At 40.4% G+C, this 15006-nt stretch overlaps 1 protein-coding gene across 6 annotated transcripts in view; it reads left to right on the forward strand.

Annotated features, from left to right (window-relative positions):
• The window catches only part of SUMF1 (sulfatase modifying factor 1), an 87165-nt gene that overhangs the window by 8769 nt on the left and 63390 nt on the right, over positions 1-15006 (forward strand). For 5 of the 6 annotated variants that reach the window (XR_004001416.1, XR_004001417.1, XM_030571156.1 and 2 more), the window contains exons 2-3: positions 7154-7327; positions 10367-10441. Coding sequence is in view for 4 of the 6 variants with exons in the window: in XM_030571156.1 (XP_030427016.1) it covers positions 7154-7327; positions 10367-10441 (249 nt within the window). In the remaining 2 variants the exon portion in view is untranslated. The remainder of the gene's footprint in view (positions 1-7153; positions 7328-10366; positions 10442-15006) is intronic. The other variant, XM_030571159.1, reaches the window with a different exon arrangement.

Raw genomic sequence — 15006 nt, forward strand, 5'->3', positions numbered from 1 at the left:
ACATCTAAATCAACATCTAAATCTAATATGCAGCTGATAATGATAAAGGAGGAAAGGTTTGCTTCTCCATCATTTCTACTTACTGTAAAACCAGACTACAAATTTTCCTGTAGGTGAACCCTTTCCTTGGATGTTTGGAAGCACTGAGCTAAAAACTAAAGAGAAGGACGTGGGGTTGGAAATAAGATGTTCTCTTGCACAGCCCAAGAAACAATCAAGGAATGCTTAAGAAAATACACAAAATAAAATGTCCAAAGTGGACTGTCACCACTTAAATAATCCATAGGATAGTTTAAAAAATAAAGCCCAAAGCCTGTTGTAAGTCTCATTAAAAACTCAGTTAAGAGCTCTTATCAAAATGAAAGAAATCTAAAAGTGGGATCCCAAAGAGCAGTGGGAGGCATTATAACTCTTTGACCTTGGTATCTGAGGTGGGGCAGTCAGCAGCCCCAGCAGCCAGCTACAGATGTTTCTAAGATCAAATCTCCTATTTGCACCATAGCTTGTCTGTGCTTTGAAACTCAGTATTTCTCTTCTGGAGGGGGACATTCCTGATGCCGAGGAATAGATGACCTTGTCAACTCTTGTCAAACTCTTCTAAGGGAGGTTTGTCACTCTGCTGGCATTTTAGCCACGTGTGATGGGAAGAGATCATCTCCATTGCATGATTGGGTCAGCTAGTTTAGAGATGGACCTGGTGTCTGACAGATTCTCATATGTCCTCCCTATAAATATAACTGCAGACATCCCTTCAGCAGACTTGAGTCTCAAGATTCTCTGATTGGTTCTTGAGGACAACAAGGTGTGTGCACCAATTTTTGTCAGTGGGTCTCAAACTTCTTTACTGGTGATCCCTTTCACATCACAAGCCTCTGAGTGCGACCCCCCCCACAATAAATTAAACATTTTAAAATGTATAACACCATTATAAATGCTGGAGGCAAGCAGGGGGTTAGGGTGGAGGTTGACAGCTCACGACCCTCATGTAATGACCTCACAATCCCTGAGTTGTCCTGACCCCCAGTTTGAGAAGCTCTGATTTATGTGCATAAGCCAATTGGCCAGAAGACAAGTATTGGTACTGCTCGTACTCAATGACAGTCAACTAGACGCTCCTCACCCTGATTGATCTGCTGCTGGACTTCTGCCTCCATAGTTTAACTTGGATGTTTCTTCACCTTGGTTATACTAAGTTCAATCTTCATTTTTAAGTTAGAAGCTAAGATTTTTATTCGTTATTAGATGAACAGTGTTCTTGAATCCATTAACTAATTTTAGGAACCTATTTCCCTTCAGTGCTGAACACCTCCACATTTACTGTCAGTCAGTACTTCTTGGTTCAAATGGGTGCCAAGAGGCCACTTGTCACTCTGACATTGTCACGTGCAATCAAAAGATGATTGTATTCCAAAACAGCAGCTTGCTTGAGCAATAAAATTAGTGGTGTTGTCATAATTAGAAGGGAGGGAGAGGGGTAGCCGTGTTAGTCTGTATCCACAAAAACAACAAGGAGTCTGGTGGCACCTTAAAGACTAACAGATTTATTTGGGCGTAAGCTTTCATGGGTAAAAAATTTAAGGTGCCACCGTACTCCTTGTTGCAATTAGAATGTGTACTCCAAAAGTCCCATGTTGGGCACTGGACTTGGAGTACATGATAGAAGTCTGTGGGACATAGTGTATAGATAAGTGAGTGCCTGCATGATATGCAAGTGTTAGGTTCAAAAGGAAGACATTTAAGGTTGCATCAGTCTGCATTGATAACAGGGCATCTATCAAAATTCTTTAGATTGTGGGGTGAAGTGATCATTGAGCTGTAAAATACAAGGCTTTGTTTTTCATGTACTGACAACTGACTAGCAGGCTCAAAATCTGTGACTCCCAAGCCTGCTCAGAGTACTTATTTTAGCTTCAGTGAGTCAGCAAGAGATTAGAAGGTAGGCAGTTACGTAGCTCTGATCCTGTCTCGTTGCGGCATTCTTTAAGTCCCAGAAATTTAGGAGTAACTTCTTATCTGGAAACCCACTTGCAGTGAGATAAGTGCAAACACCCAGACTGTTGTTGAGTTGAAGATGATTCATAAGCATTTAGACTTCTTTCTGTAAGATCATCTTCAAATTTAGTCAGTTTAAAAAAAAAATAACAGCCAGCTTGTCATAAACAGATAGCTAAGGGTTAATGTCTCTTTCACCTAAAAAAAAATTAACCTGAAGCACCTGACCAGAGGACCAATCAGGAAACCAGACTTTTTCAGATCTGGGTGGAGGGAAGTTTGTGTGTGAGTCCTTTGTTCTTTGGTCTTCTGCCTGTACTTTCTCAGCTATGAGAAGTGATTTTTTCTATTTCCTGCTTTCTAATCTTCTGTTTCCAAGTTGTGAGTACAAAGATGGTTTGTGTTTTGTATTTATATGTCTATAGTTGCTGGAGTGCTTTGAATTGTATTTTTTTTTAAATAAGGCTGTTTATTCAATATTCTTTTAAGCAAATGACCCTGTATTTGTCACCTTAATACAGAGAGACCATTTTTATGTATTTTTGTTTTTTTTTATATAAAGCTTTCTTTTAAGACCTGTTGGAGTTTTTCTTTAGTGGGAAACTCCAGGAAATTGAGTCTGCAGCTCACCAGGGAACTGGTGGGAGGAAGAAATCAGGGGGAAATCTGTGTGTGTTAGATTACTAGCCTGACTTGGCATTCCCTCTGGTGAAGAGGAAGTGCTAGTGTTTCCAGGACGGAAATAGAGAGGGTGGACTCCCTCTGTGTAGATTCACGGAGTTTGCTTCTGTGTATCTCTCCAGGAACACCTGGAGGGGGGAAGGGAAAAGGTTATTTCCCTTTGTTGTGAGACTCAAGGGATTTGGGTCTTGGGGTCCCCAGGGAAGGTTTTTTGGGGGACCAGAGTACCCCAAAACACTCTAATTTTTTGGGTGGTGGCAGCTTTACCAGGTCCAAGCTGGTAACTAAGCTTGGAGGTTTCATGCTACCCCCATATTTTTGGACCGCTAAGGTCCAAATCTGGGACTAGGTTATGATACAGCTGAAAATAATTTCAGGTGCTCTTTTGGCCTTGTGTTCCCCTTGCCTACCGTGTGGCTTTACAACTTCTGTTATCTTGTAAAAAATGTTAAATATTGTGGTGAAGGAACCCAAACAGAAGTGGAAATCTACTGTAGCAAAGGGAAACAGTGAAGCTGACTGGACCCAGTGCTGTTAAATGAACAAAATAAACTAAAGAATAGAGAAATATGTTCCCTGTCCAATTCCTAAACTCCTCCATTGCCCATTACTGTGTCCAAATGATTATACCCAGTAGCATCACTGTGAGCTAACAGTACAAGACTGATGTCTGCAGAAATTGATTCTCAGTGTCCTCAGATTCATGGTGCATCAACATGGAAGCCCAGGTAATCTTCTGTCTGAGAAGGGTATCCGTGGATATTACAAGTGAAAGACAACTTGATGGCTTCCTTTATGTGTGTGTTTTACAGTAACAATTACCCTGTAACGTAGGTCATACTGCAGGATGGATATCCTAAAAAGGCCACAGCTGCTGTTGGGTATTTATTCTGAAGTGAAGCATCCGTCTATTCATTTCTGTAAATAATAATCAACGTTTAAAATGGGAAACAGAAGTTAAGCACTTGAAGTCCATATTGGGCCTAATTTATAATGATAGGTTCTTGTATCTTAACTGTATATTTAAGATCCAATGGACTTTTCTCCATCTTACTGTAGTTCTAACTCAGCCACTCGAAGTGTGGCTTATGTATACAGATCTCAGGAACGGTCTCTGAGAAAGGGCATCTATATTCCTTGCCCTCTTCGACTTCAAAGAGTTATCAATCATGAGGGAATCAAAGCTGCTGTCTGCTTGTTTCAAGAAGATACATCCCCTGCTAGATTCTGTTGGGTTAACTCTGCTAGTTTAGGTTTTTGGGGTCTAGTTCTGCCGTTGTTTTTCCCATTGAACTGTTAAGTCCAGTGTGAGTTCTGCATGAGTGGTCACAGGATGGGGTCCAAGTCTCGATCACTTTCAGATGTAATGAAAACAAGGCTTGTAGTCCTGACTGGGTGAGAGGGTGAGTACTGTGCAAGTCAGCCCTCAACAAATCCACTCATCTACTTGTCATGGGAGTTAATTGTGGAGGAGAACAGCGCTTAGAAGCAGTGAGGAAGTGAAGGGAGCCTCTCTCTTGATGTGCTCAGGAACATCATGGAGGGAGGAAGGAGGCAATCTTCTTCCCCAGACCCTGCATACAGGCTGACAAGTAGGGAAACTTTGTTTTGTTTTTTTTTTGTTTTGTTTAGTGACCTGTTATCAAAGGCTGATGCCAACTGTCCCAGTTAGTTTTGCCCTTGGGTTATAAATCTGAGATGCAACTCCCTATTCCAGCCCAGGTTTCTTACTGAGCCATCACCACCACTGTTGTGTATAGAAAAACATCCAGTGGCAACTTCAGGTTTAAACCTACCTCTCCAGATCTAACTGGCTACTGCTTGAATTCACTCCTCCTCCAACAGGGTGGATCTAAATTGAGGGGAATAAAACAAATAATCCTTAAAGAGCACTTCTTAAATTTAAATTAAATACATTTTTCTTTTTAAAATGTGACATGATAGGCTGTTACTGTAATCTATTAATATTAAAATAAAGAAAGCGACTAATCTTATTGAGTTAAAGGATGCTTTTTAATTTACATACAGGATTTTGGAAAAACATCTTTAACTCTTGAAGCAATTTAGGTTTTATAAATACGTCACAGTTCCTGTACTGCATTGAGTATCTGCAATAAGAATCCCCATCACTGGAGATTTTAAGAACAGGTTGGACAAATACCTGTCAGGGATGGTTCAGGTTTATTTGATCCTGCCTCAGTGCAGGGGGCTGAATTTGACCTCGAGCCAGCCCTTCATTTCTATGATTATTTCCAGTCTCTACAATGGAGGGAATGCTGATATTTACATTATTCCAAATATCATTACTTTCAGTTTCTGTTATGCAGAAAACTTTTACTGTTATTACTTCTGATTTCAGTTTAACCTAGCAGATGCAGAGAGAATATTTTCTTCATTTGGAATAGTTGACAGACAAATGTTGGAAAAAGCAGGAAAGCTTGTTTTCCTTGTCCAGTTTGTGAATATAAATGAAGGGGAGAAGATGTGATCTACCAGTGCTAAAAGCTTGAACATGAGGCCAGATTTTGAAAGGTGAATGGGAGCTGACATCAGTGGTAGTTAGGCACCTAACTGACCTACACACTCTCTTGAAAATTCCACTGAGTACCTATCTGCCCCTTTTAGGTGTCTAAATATCTTGGACAGTTTGGCCCATGGTGACCAGAAACAATCCATCAATACACTGACTATTAATACTGTCTTTGGTTATAATACATCAGTTTTAAATCAAACGTGTTTTGATAATCCCCCCCCCGTATCCAGCATATTTAAGCGTTTTATTGTATAAAAAAACCTAATTCAATGCTGGTTTTATGCATTTGTAATATAATCAGTTTCTATGAAACAATTTCTTGAAACAAATCATGAATAAAAATTATCATCTAGCAGATTAAAAAATGTATCAATCTCCATTTTCTAATGTAATAAAGTAAAAATTAAGAACCTGAATAAATATATGTTAAGCTACATAACTGCATCTATAAATGTGTATAGATACAGTTTATCTGTTGATTAGCAAAAAGTACATATAGTATAAATCATAGTTAGATTTGCTTGGTGATTGTCATAACTTGCTTTAGGAAAATAACTTTAAAAGTACAAATGCAAAATAAGATTAAAATCCTATGTGTTGATTGAAATCATGATTAAAATCTGTGATTTAAATCAATTCATTCTGTTCTCCAATCCCACCACTTAACAAAGTCTTAGGTGCAGCTAGGGTTTGTATGATGAAGTGCATGTATCCAGACTAGATGACCATAATGGTCCCTTCTGACCTTAAGTCTATGAATCTATAAATTAGGGAGTTACTTCACTTCAGGGGGTTTTACTGCCCCGGTATTGCAACCCGTGTCGCTGGCCAGCTGGAGCAAAAGAGCCCCCACTCTGAACTCAACAAGGCAGGTATTTAAACAGGAAAAGGAAGGGTTTTGTGGCTTTCAGAGGGATGGAAAAGGACACTGTCTCGTTTCATCCCCATGAGGAATGGAGCCAAGGGTCTGCCAGAGTCAGGTGGAGGTGGTGGTGCGAGAACTGTGGAATTAGCCTGCTTTTCATTTGCTGAGGACTGCATGCTGCTTGAAAGTCTCACCCAAGAGACCTATCTGATCTCTTGTCAGTTTGTTAATAGGGACTGACTGGAGCCTGCCTGGGGTTTGCAGTGGACTCTTCGCAGTGACACACATCTGGGGAAGCCTGGGTGTGTCTTCCCTAAAAACAGGCCGAAGCCATAAAGCGACGTTATAACTTGAGATAGAGTTGGGACATTCCTTCATGGCATTGTCTTTACTTCCTGAGCCTGATGCTATGGCTTCAGACCAGCCTTGCACAATTGGAAATATTAATTGATTGTAAACTTACCGGGTGTCTTTTGATGCAATGTTGAGATGCAGGCACTGCCACTACCTGAGGCAGTGATAGAATGCTGTACATATCAATTCATAAATAAAATCCCATATACACTTAGTATACAAACAGGCTGTACTTTGTCCTCAAAAGAACACTTGCAGCTTCATCATCTTCATGCTGTCCATCTACATGTCAAGTTTTCTCTCTGCATCAATTTGAAAAATCAGGATTTTTCCTTTTGCAATGAGCAAGATGGAATTTTCATTGTTGGCCTCTTTAGACCTCACTGCAAAAAGGAGGCATAGTCACAATGGCATCCTTCTCTCCCATGTGGAGATGGGTCTGGACCTAAGCAGTGGTCTGACATCCCTGGGAATGCTGTGAGAGTAGGGTAGATTGAGAACTGAACTTTTCGTCTTGGAGACAATCTCAACTTACTTTTCTTTTAAACCTAGAACCTTCCAGATATTATAATTGTTAATCACTGAACTATATTCTAGCCATGAAGAAAATGTTGTTCAGTGTGGTGTTGACCCTCATTCCTCCAGTCTATGATGGAAAAACAATGGCAAACTCTGCTTAACTTAGGACTGAAAATATCTACAGTCATTTTTATCTGTTTCCATTGCAGATGGCCCTTATTCCAACAGGAATGTTCACAATGGGTACCGATGAACCTGAAATACAGCAAGATGGGGAATGGCCTGCTAGAAAAGTTCATGTTAGCCAGTTCTATATGGATCGGTACGAGGTCAGCAATGTGGAGTTTGAGGAATTTGTAAATGCCACTGGCTATGTTACAGAGGTAAGAGGAAAGCTACTCTACCTTCAACAGTGGGATTAGGTGTATGTCATAGAAGCCTTCTGGGAAATTCAGGCTTAACTCTTCTTTCTCTTCTCTCCCCCCCCCCCCCCCAAAGGAGGCCACGTTATACATTTTGCTTGTAGATTTACAGGCCCTGGAAACAAATATGTTTCATCTTCCCACCAGTTGAGGTATAATATTTTTTGCTTTTAATCTCTTCTAGTTGGGAGCCTCCCCCCCACCCCAAGGGCTGTTGACCTCCTGCAAATGTTTTTTTTTTGTTTTTTTTTACACAGTATTTAGTTGGTTTAACTGAGAAAATAATCTTAAACTGAATGAACTGCAGACAGCACATGCTGAAGACCTTGGCCCAAATTCATGCCTGATATGACTCCATTTACTTCAGTAAAATTATGAATATGGTGTGTGGTATTTCCAGCAGGGCTCTAGGTATCTGAATTCAGGCAGGATTTCTTTAGTTTGGGGAAAGCAGTGAAGACTGAGTGAGGGTGATAACCAAGTACCTGTCTATAATTATGTCTTGGTGTAGTTAGGCTGATGTAGCAGGGCAACCCCCCAGTGTATATGTTCTGAGTTAGTGCTGGTTAACCTAGCAAAGCATGCTGCTACAAACCCTGCTTTTACTGGTGCTGCTCATCAGCATGGGTAAGGACCAGTGTAGCTATGCCAATACATATCCTTGGTATAGACAGGCCCTGATTGAGATTGCTGAATGTGTGCTTTTAACAAACCACGTAAATGTGTCTAGGGAGGAGTTTAAGACACAGTACTCCAAATGGTGAGACAGTTGGAGAAACAGCAGGCTGGCCAAACTGCTTTCTAGCCATCTAGGTAATACAAGATTTGTTGCTTGGTATCCATTCCTCTTCTGAGAAACAGTAACCCACTCTGGAGGCCCAGATCTTTTCTGTTAGTTCAGAAGCTCTGATGACATACCTGATGTGCTTTTTGTAATACATGTAAGCCATCTAGCCAAAATCAAGTTTATTAGTAACTATTCAGGCCTGTGAGGAGGCCCGCTCTTGGAAGCAGAATCTTACTGGTAAACTGGTTTGGATGACGAGAATCCCTTCACCCTTCTTGAATAAAGTTCAGGCAGAGGGCTGTTCTTGTATCAGTGGAACCAATTTGTACTCATTGAGCTGTTGGCTCAGTAATTGAGGTAAAAGTCAATCACCTTAAGTTTGAACACGGGATCTTCATTGCAAACAGCTTCTGGAATGTGCTTTACGCGCCAATGCCCATTGTATTATTATCTTGTGGGATGAAATCTATTTCTGGCTCTGCTTGATGATTTCGAATGGAATGGTTAGATGTTCCACTCAACACCCTGGCACAAGGCCACTTTGTACATGGGGTTTGGAAAAATAAACTCAGAGCTACAGTAAATAGTACTGAATCCACGGGCTTTTTGAGAAGCAGCCGAGATGATGTCTATAAAAACACTTGTTTGCAGAACTGATTTATCTCAGGTAAACAGAATACTAGCTTAATTAGTTTTTCTTCTCCAGCAAAAGGCTAGCTTGGGCTCCAGTATGGACAATAGTAGTGATTTTCTGTAACTTTCTGTTTATGCACAAATTGCACTCTTCAGATGCTCATAAATCCTGTTATATCAAAACTAACTTTTTTTTTCAACAAGTTAAGGAACTAGTCCTCAGTGAAGACCTCTGTCAAGATCAAACTTCAGGCACTCTAGTTCGAGCCCTGTCCCTGAAAAAATGGCTGGAAATTCTTCAGATGGAAAAGGGATTGAGGGAGGAAAAGGGATTTTTACCCCGCCCTTTTCTTCTTTCTAAGTCAAATGGCTGAAGGGATTTTGTCCAAACTCTGCACGATCTGGATTTTGAGTGGTGAACGTATGGGAATCTTCAGTCCTAAAATTGACTCTTTCAGAAAGTTATTAGAATGCGGAAACGAAGTTACAATGGAAGTAGTTTTGCAACCTTGACTACAGTGTCCTCAGCTGGGTGGCCTGTTTGGATAAACTCAAGCAATGAAGTAGAAAGATAGTCATTGACTACCAGTAATTTGTTTAGACTCTCCTAATAAACCAACCCAGGTATTAAAATACTTTTTGCTGTGCTGATACACCTCATGTATTGTGAGTTAGTGAAATGGCTAATCACTTTTGTTTTTCCTCCTGAAAATGAGGTGGTTTTGTAGAACCCTGAACCCATTGAACCGAACTGAACTCCACCACATGAGGGTCATTCTATCCTTATTACTTGGCCCACTTATTTATACCTATGATTGCCTGTAATTCTTGTATGAGTGATGTACCCTCACTGCTTGCTGACTGTACCTTGATTCATCCACCTTAACCTCCCATTGGGGATACTGCAGACTGTCTGTGTTATGTGCTATCCAATATCAAAATACTAACATCCCCTTATACTCTGTATGGTACCCCCAATGACTAATAACTGAATTTTCAACACTCTGTATCATCTATCTTTAAACATTTCTTAATAAAATTTTAAATCTGTTAAGATAAATGGGTTTAAATAGTCGTTTATGGCTTTTGTGCCAACACCTTAGTATGTGGAGCCAGTGAGCATTTGAGAATGAGTAAACCATGCCACTTAATTATTTTGTATGACTTCCAAAGTAAAGGAAGGTTAATGGAATAGATTCCTTACTATTAATCTTATGTACATCGCAGTATTGCTTTTTAAAAGCAAATCAGGACAATTGAAAAGGTTTCCAATTAATAGCTATAGAAATGTTTGCAGTACTTTGTTGAGCTGCCATCTGTTCCACTACTTCAGTCAGTCTGCACTTTATCTCAGTGACTCTTAAAGAACAACTATATCCATGGATAATGTGGCCTTTCATCCACTGTACTTCTGCTTAGTCTATTGTTTGCTTTAAAGCAAACTCATAATTCCTATTAGAAAGAATTAAATTAAGTCTATTATCTCCTTAATGGTTCCACTTGATGCTTTCTTAACACTTCCAATGGACTCTTACAATCTGCTTAAATTCAGTATGTTGTTGTTGTTTTTTTCCTTCTAGGCGGAGAAATTTGGAGACTCCTTTGTGTTTGAGGGTATGTTGAGCGAACAAGTGAAGAATGAAATCCAGCAAGTAGTGAGTAATGTGGTTTACAACTGGTAAAGAGCCTTACTAGTGACCACAAAGAGGGACACTTTAATACTTGAGGCAATAGTTTTGTGCTGTGTACCCTAATCCATTTACAAGAATATTGGGATCTGCAATGAGGATTTGGATTGTAATACGACAGAGGAGAATAGGCTTTGAGGGTTAGTTAGTACAGAGGGTTAGTGTGGTACTCTTTCACCTCCAGTGACCTGGGCTTCAAATTGGGAATAAGTGATTCCTTAAAAGTGCATATGGCTTGGTCTCCAATTCCAACTGCCCCCAGCGCTTTGATATAAACATAAGACTGGACTAAATAGTGACTCAGGCCAAGATTATTATTTGTATTGTGGCTCCGCCTAGGAGCCCCATCGTGGAGTAGGACCCCATTGTGCAAGATGTTGTACAGAGAACAGAAAGGTGGTCCCTGCCCCAAAGAGCTCACAGTCTAATATATTACAGTACCTGCTCACACTTCACTGGCTCTAGCCCCATTTATCAGAAACAAAATGGATTGGAGAGGAGCCTAAAGTTACTGATTGAAGGGAATGGTTAAAAATTAATCCACATATTTAAAATAGGCCTTCCCGTGACAAAAGGTCTTTCTCTAGATTATAGGTCATAGAGGAATATACGCTAGTCAGTGGGACTGGCAATGAGAATTCTTGTGTTTTTTCCCCTAGATCTGCTGTGAATAAATCAGTTCACCTTTTTTGGGCCTCAGTTTGCCCATCTGTAAAAAGGATAATACCTTACCATCAGGTTTTGTAAGGTTTACCTCATGCCTGAAAAATGTGCGGCAATCCTCTGCAGAAGATCAAGTGGTGGTCAGTGATTATAAATAACTTGCACCTTTTAAAAAAATAAAATAAAATCAAGGGCGATCTAAATATGAGCAGTTCAGAACTTAGCAATGTGGGATTTTTTTTGCAGAAACAAAACCCTTCTACAAAGTGGCTTGCTATCCCTCCTCCTTCTGCCCCCAAAAGAGAGGCATATTACTGCAGTGTTCTGGTGCTGTATAGATGATTGCAGCCTTTCCTCTCTGCTTAAGGTGGAACAGTTTTCCCCCTTAGCAGCATAGTGCTAAGAAGAGCAGCAGAGTATTACATTTTCTTTAAAAACTGCATAGGGTACCACGTGTGAGAGTTTTAGATTTTTATTTTGGCAGACTGTTAAAGACACACGATGATTTGGTATTAATACCTGATCACTTAACCTTCACAAAAGTGATTCATCTTACAAAGAGCATAGTGTGCTTTTAAGGGAAAATGCTATGTCCAGGAGCAAGGACCTTATACATAGCACTACAGAAATGGTAACACTAGGTAAAATTAAACACTGCATGCTTTACTTGCCATATGAAGAAGCAAAACTGGTAAATTAAAGGGAGGGGGCGAGCTTATGAGGCTTATCAACCATAGTTTTGAAAACTTCATTTTCTGATGGATGTGAATCTCGTGGGTTGCAAAGGCATAACAGCAATTTGTTCCATCATTCTTGAAAGTGAAGGATAGCCTATGCTTTTTGTTGTTAACTAATATAAGGAAAGAAATATGATTGGAGTAGGGCTGTTAGGCATCTTGTAATGCTGTGCCAGAGCTTGGGGATTGTGGGGTATTAAACCATATTAAGTTTTAATAAAGTTTTAAAAAAACCCACAACACCTAAAGCTTCCAGTACATATGTAATGATGTGTGCAAATGCTGAAGGTGGAAGAAATAAGAGTCACTGGATCCTGGTTGGGATCACTTTTATGCCTGGAAATGTAAAAGCTGGCAGGGAATGTTCCAGAGTTGTGTGAAATCCACACTGGCCTCCTAGTGCTATGCTGCAGAAATCTACAAAGCAGGTTGTGGTTAAACAAACCAACCTCATTCTATAGTATTTTCAAGTGAGTGCTTTTTTGTATAAACAAATATTATGTATATGGGAGCCGCTTGCTTTGATGTTGTATCAAAACTGTCGGGGTATTGGCCATAATGCTAATAGAAACAGAATTGCACTGAAGAGCTGGCATGGAGCCCAAACTGATTCTCTGCTGCTGCTTCCCCATACAGATTTTCCGTATTTGGTTAGAGTAACTTTTAGAGGATTGTCCTTTTGTTTTTCAGTATTTATTATTAGGATGTCTTTTAAGTCACTGGCATGCAGAACATCCTCGGGTTTGGCATGGAAAAAGATATTGCGCTGATTACATTGGCAAGCTGCCCAGGGGAGCAGTGACTGGCCTTCCTTGTGGTTTGGCAATTTTTAAGCCTACTGTTATTAGTTTAGACAAAAAATGCCCTAAAATGTGTGAGATCTAGGGGAAAAAAAGTGGAAAAGAAACTTTTGATCTTCTCTTTCCCCCACAACCTTCAAATCAGCTGCATAGTAAGGAATCCAGCTTTAAACAGGTGATTTCCGTTTGGATGGAAATCAAGAAATCCTGATCATAAAGGAGAATATAGTAGCAGTGATAGTGACTTGTTAGTATGACAGTGACACCCTTCTAAGATCAGGGCCCTATTGTGATATTCTGCTCCAACAAATGAGAGACTGACCCTGCTCCAGGAGCACAAGTGAGAGAGGGAACAGTCACAGGCAGATGACTTGCCTATAGTTGTACAGCAGCAGAGTTGGGAATAGACCAAGGTCTCTTTAAGTTCCAGTCTAACACTTTCTCCATTGGACCATGCTTGAAATTGTGGACTTTTAGTCTAGAGTAGGATATTTCCTGTGAGGCCTTGGTTGTGCTGTTACAAGAAAGTAAAGAAAAGGTCTGTAGTTTTGAACAAGCACTATATGTGGGTTGGGGGAAGGAGGAGGAGGAGCATCTTCTTAGATTTGTCTAAACACAGACTTGCAGCAGGAGTGCTGGAACAATTTGTATGATGGGGGTGCGAGAGCCATTGAACCAAACTGTTACCCTGTATACAGTGGGAAACCACTTCAAGCCAGGGAGTGCAGCAGCACTTCCTGCACCCCCTAGTTCCAGCATTCATTGGCTTTGAGTCTGTAGAAGGAGCTTATAAGAAATTTGTTTTGCTGTATTACTATGTCTATAGTGTTCAGTTTGGAGTGGTTTGGTTTTGCTCAATATGCAAGTGAGATAGAGATCAACAGTAACAGTGAATGATTCAAAAGGTTCCCAATCACCCCCAATAAGCTTTGTCTGGTTTAAGCCATTGAGGGGTGGGGAAGCTAATAGAGGTGGCCAGGAAATGTTACTGTGGTCTTGTGGTGGTGAAGTAGCTCTGTTTCTTGCAGCAGAATGACTGACCTATTAGTGCTGGAGTTGCTGACTCTCTATTCAAATCAGCTATCGACCCCTTGGTGGTCTTTCTGGTTACCTCAGATGCTGGATTTCTATCTAGTACAGATTTTTCTGAAATCAGTACTGGTCCCTCCAGAGGAGCCATCGGTTGGCACAGGTGTTGAAGCCTTTCCTGCAGAGAATGGAGACAGCTTTGGAATGATCACGGTCTGCCCAGGAGATTAGCATCCACCAAATGTAACAGGTGCACTGTCCTTACCAAATGTAATCCCACTGCTTGCATGAGTTAGTGTCTAGAGTTCGTGTCTTCAGAACTGATGCAGTTGTGACAGTACCTGAGTAAAAATAACAGCACCTGAAAGCCCAGTTTTCTGAGTGTGGCTGGAAAGAACTGCAGGGTTCTCAGGGTTGGTGTGGGGTGAGGGTGGGGTGTGAAATAAAGATGCAGTTAAGGGGTGATTGTCTAATTTCACTCTACAGCAGTTGGGGGGGTGTTGTTCAGAATAGAGGTCTCTTGGCAGAGCAGCATGGGGGGATGTTTACATGATGTTGTTACTCCACTTTTGGGTCGTTTTTAACAAATGTACATTATATCAAGTAAGCACAAGGATTGTCTGTGCTCAGTGGAAAGATACTGAGGCACACTTTCCAATAAAGAGGTTGGCAAGCTGTTAACAGAAAATGCACAAGCTTTCAGCTCTATGTGCAGCTGCCGTGAAGAAAATGACAAGGATGACACCTTGTACTCCTCTCTCAGTACAAAGTAAATCAAAGGGTTCCTAAATGTATTCACTGGAAAGAAGTGGGAGCTTGTCATTCCAGGTCTGGGGAAGATAAACTCTGACACATGGATATTTTTTTTCTTCTTTTGGGTCAGAAGAAAACTTGTGAATCAGTTTCAGAACAAGGGAGCTATAAAATTTGAAATGTATACGTTTGTATGCTTTCCATTTTTTCTAGGAGGCATTTATTGTTGGGTCTGGAAATGTCAGTGAACTGATGACTGCAAACGGGGGTTATCCAGTCACTAGGAGTAAAATATTCAGGCAAAGTTTTATGGTGAATGTTGCCATCTGTGAATCAAGTTTTAGACCATCAAACTCTATTTCCCTCTTCCCCTCTTGGTATACAAACCTGTTCAATATTATTATAACTTAAGATGGTTTTGATCTTAGAGGTGCCTCTTGTGGATCAAGGCCCTAATGTGCTAGACACTGTATGAACATAACAAAAATCTCTATTCTCTTCCCTGAAGAATGAGAATCTAAACGTAGGCTGAAACAAATGTGGAGAACAA

This window comes from Gopherus evgoodei, chromosome 7 (genome assembly GCF_007399415.2).
Source record: "Gopherus evgoodei ecotype Sinaloan lineage chromosome 7, rGopEvg1_v1.p, whole genome shotgun sequence".
NCBI lineage: Eukaryota > Metazoa > Chordata > Testudines > Testudinidae > Gopherus > Gopherus evgoodei.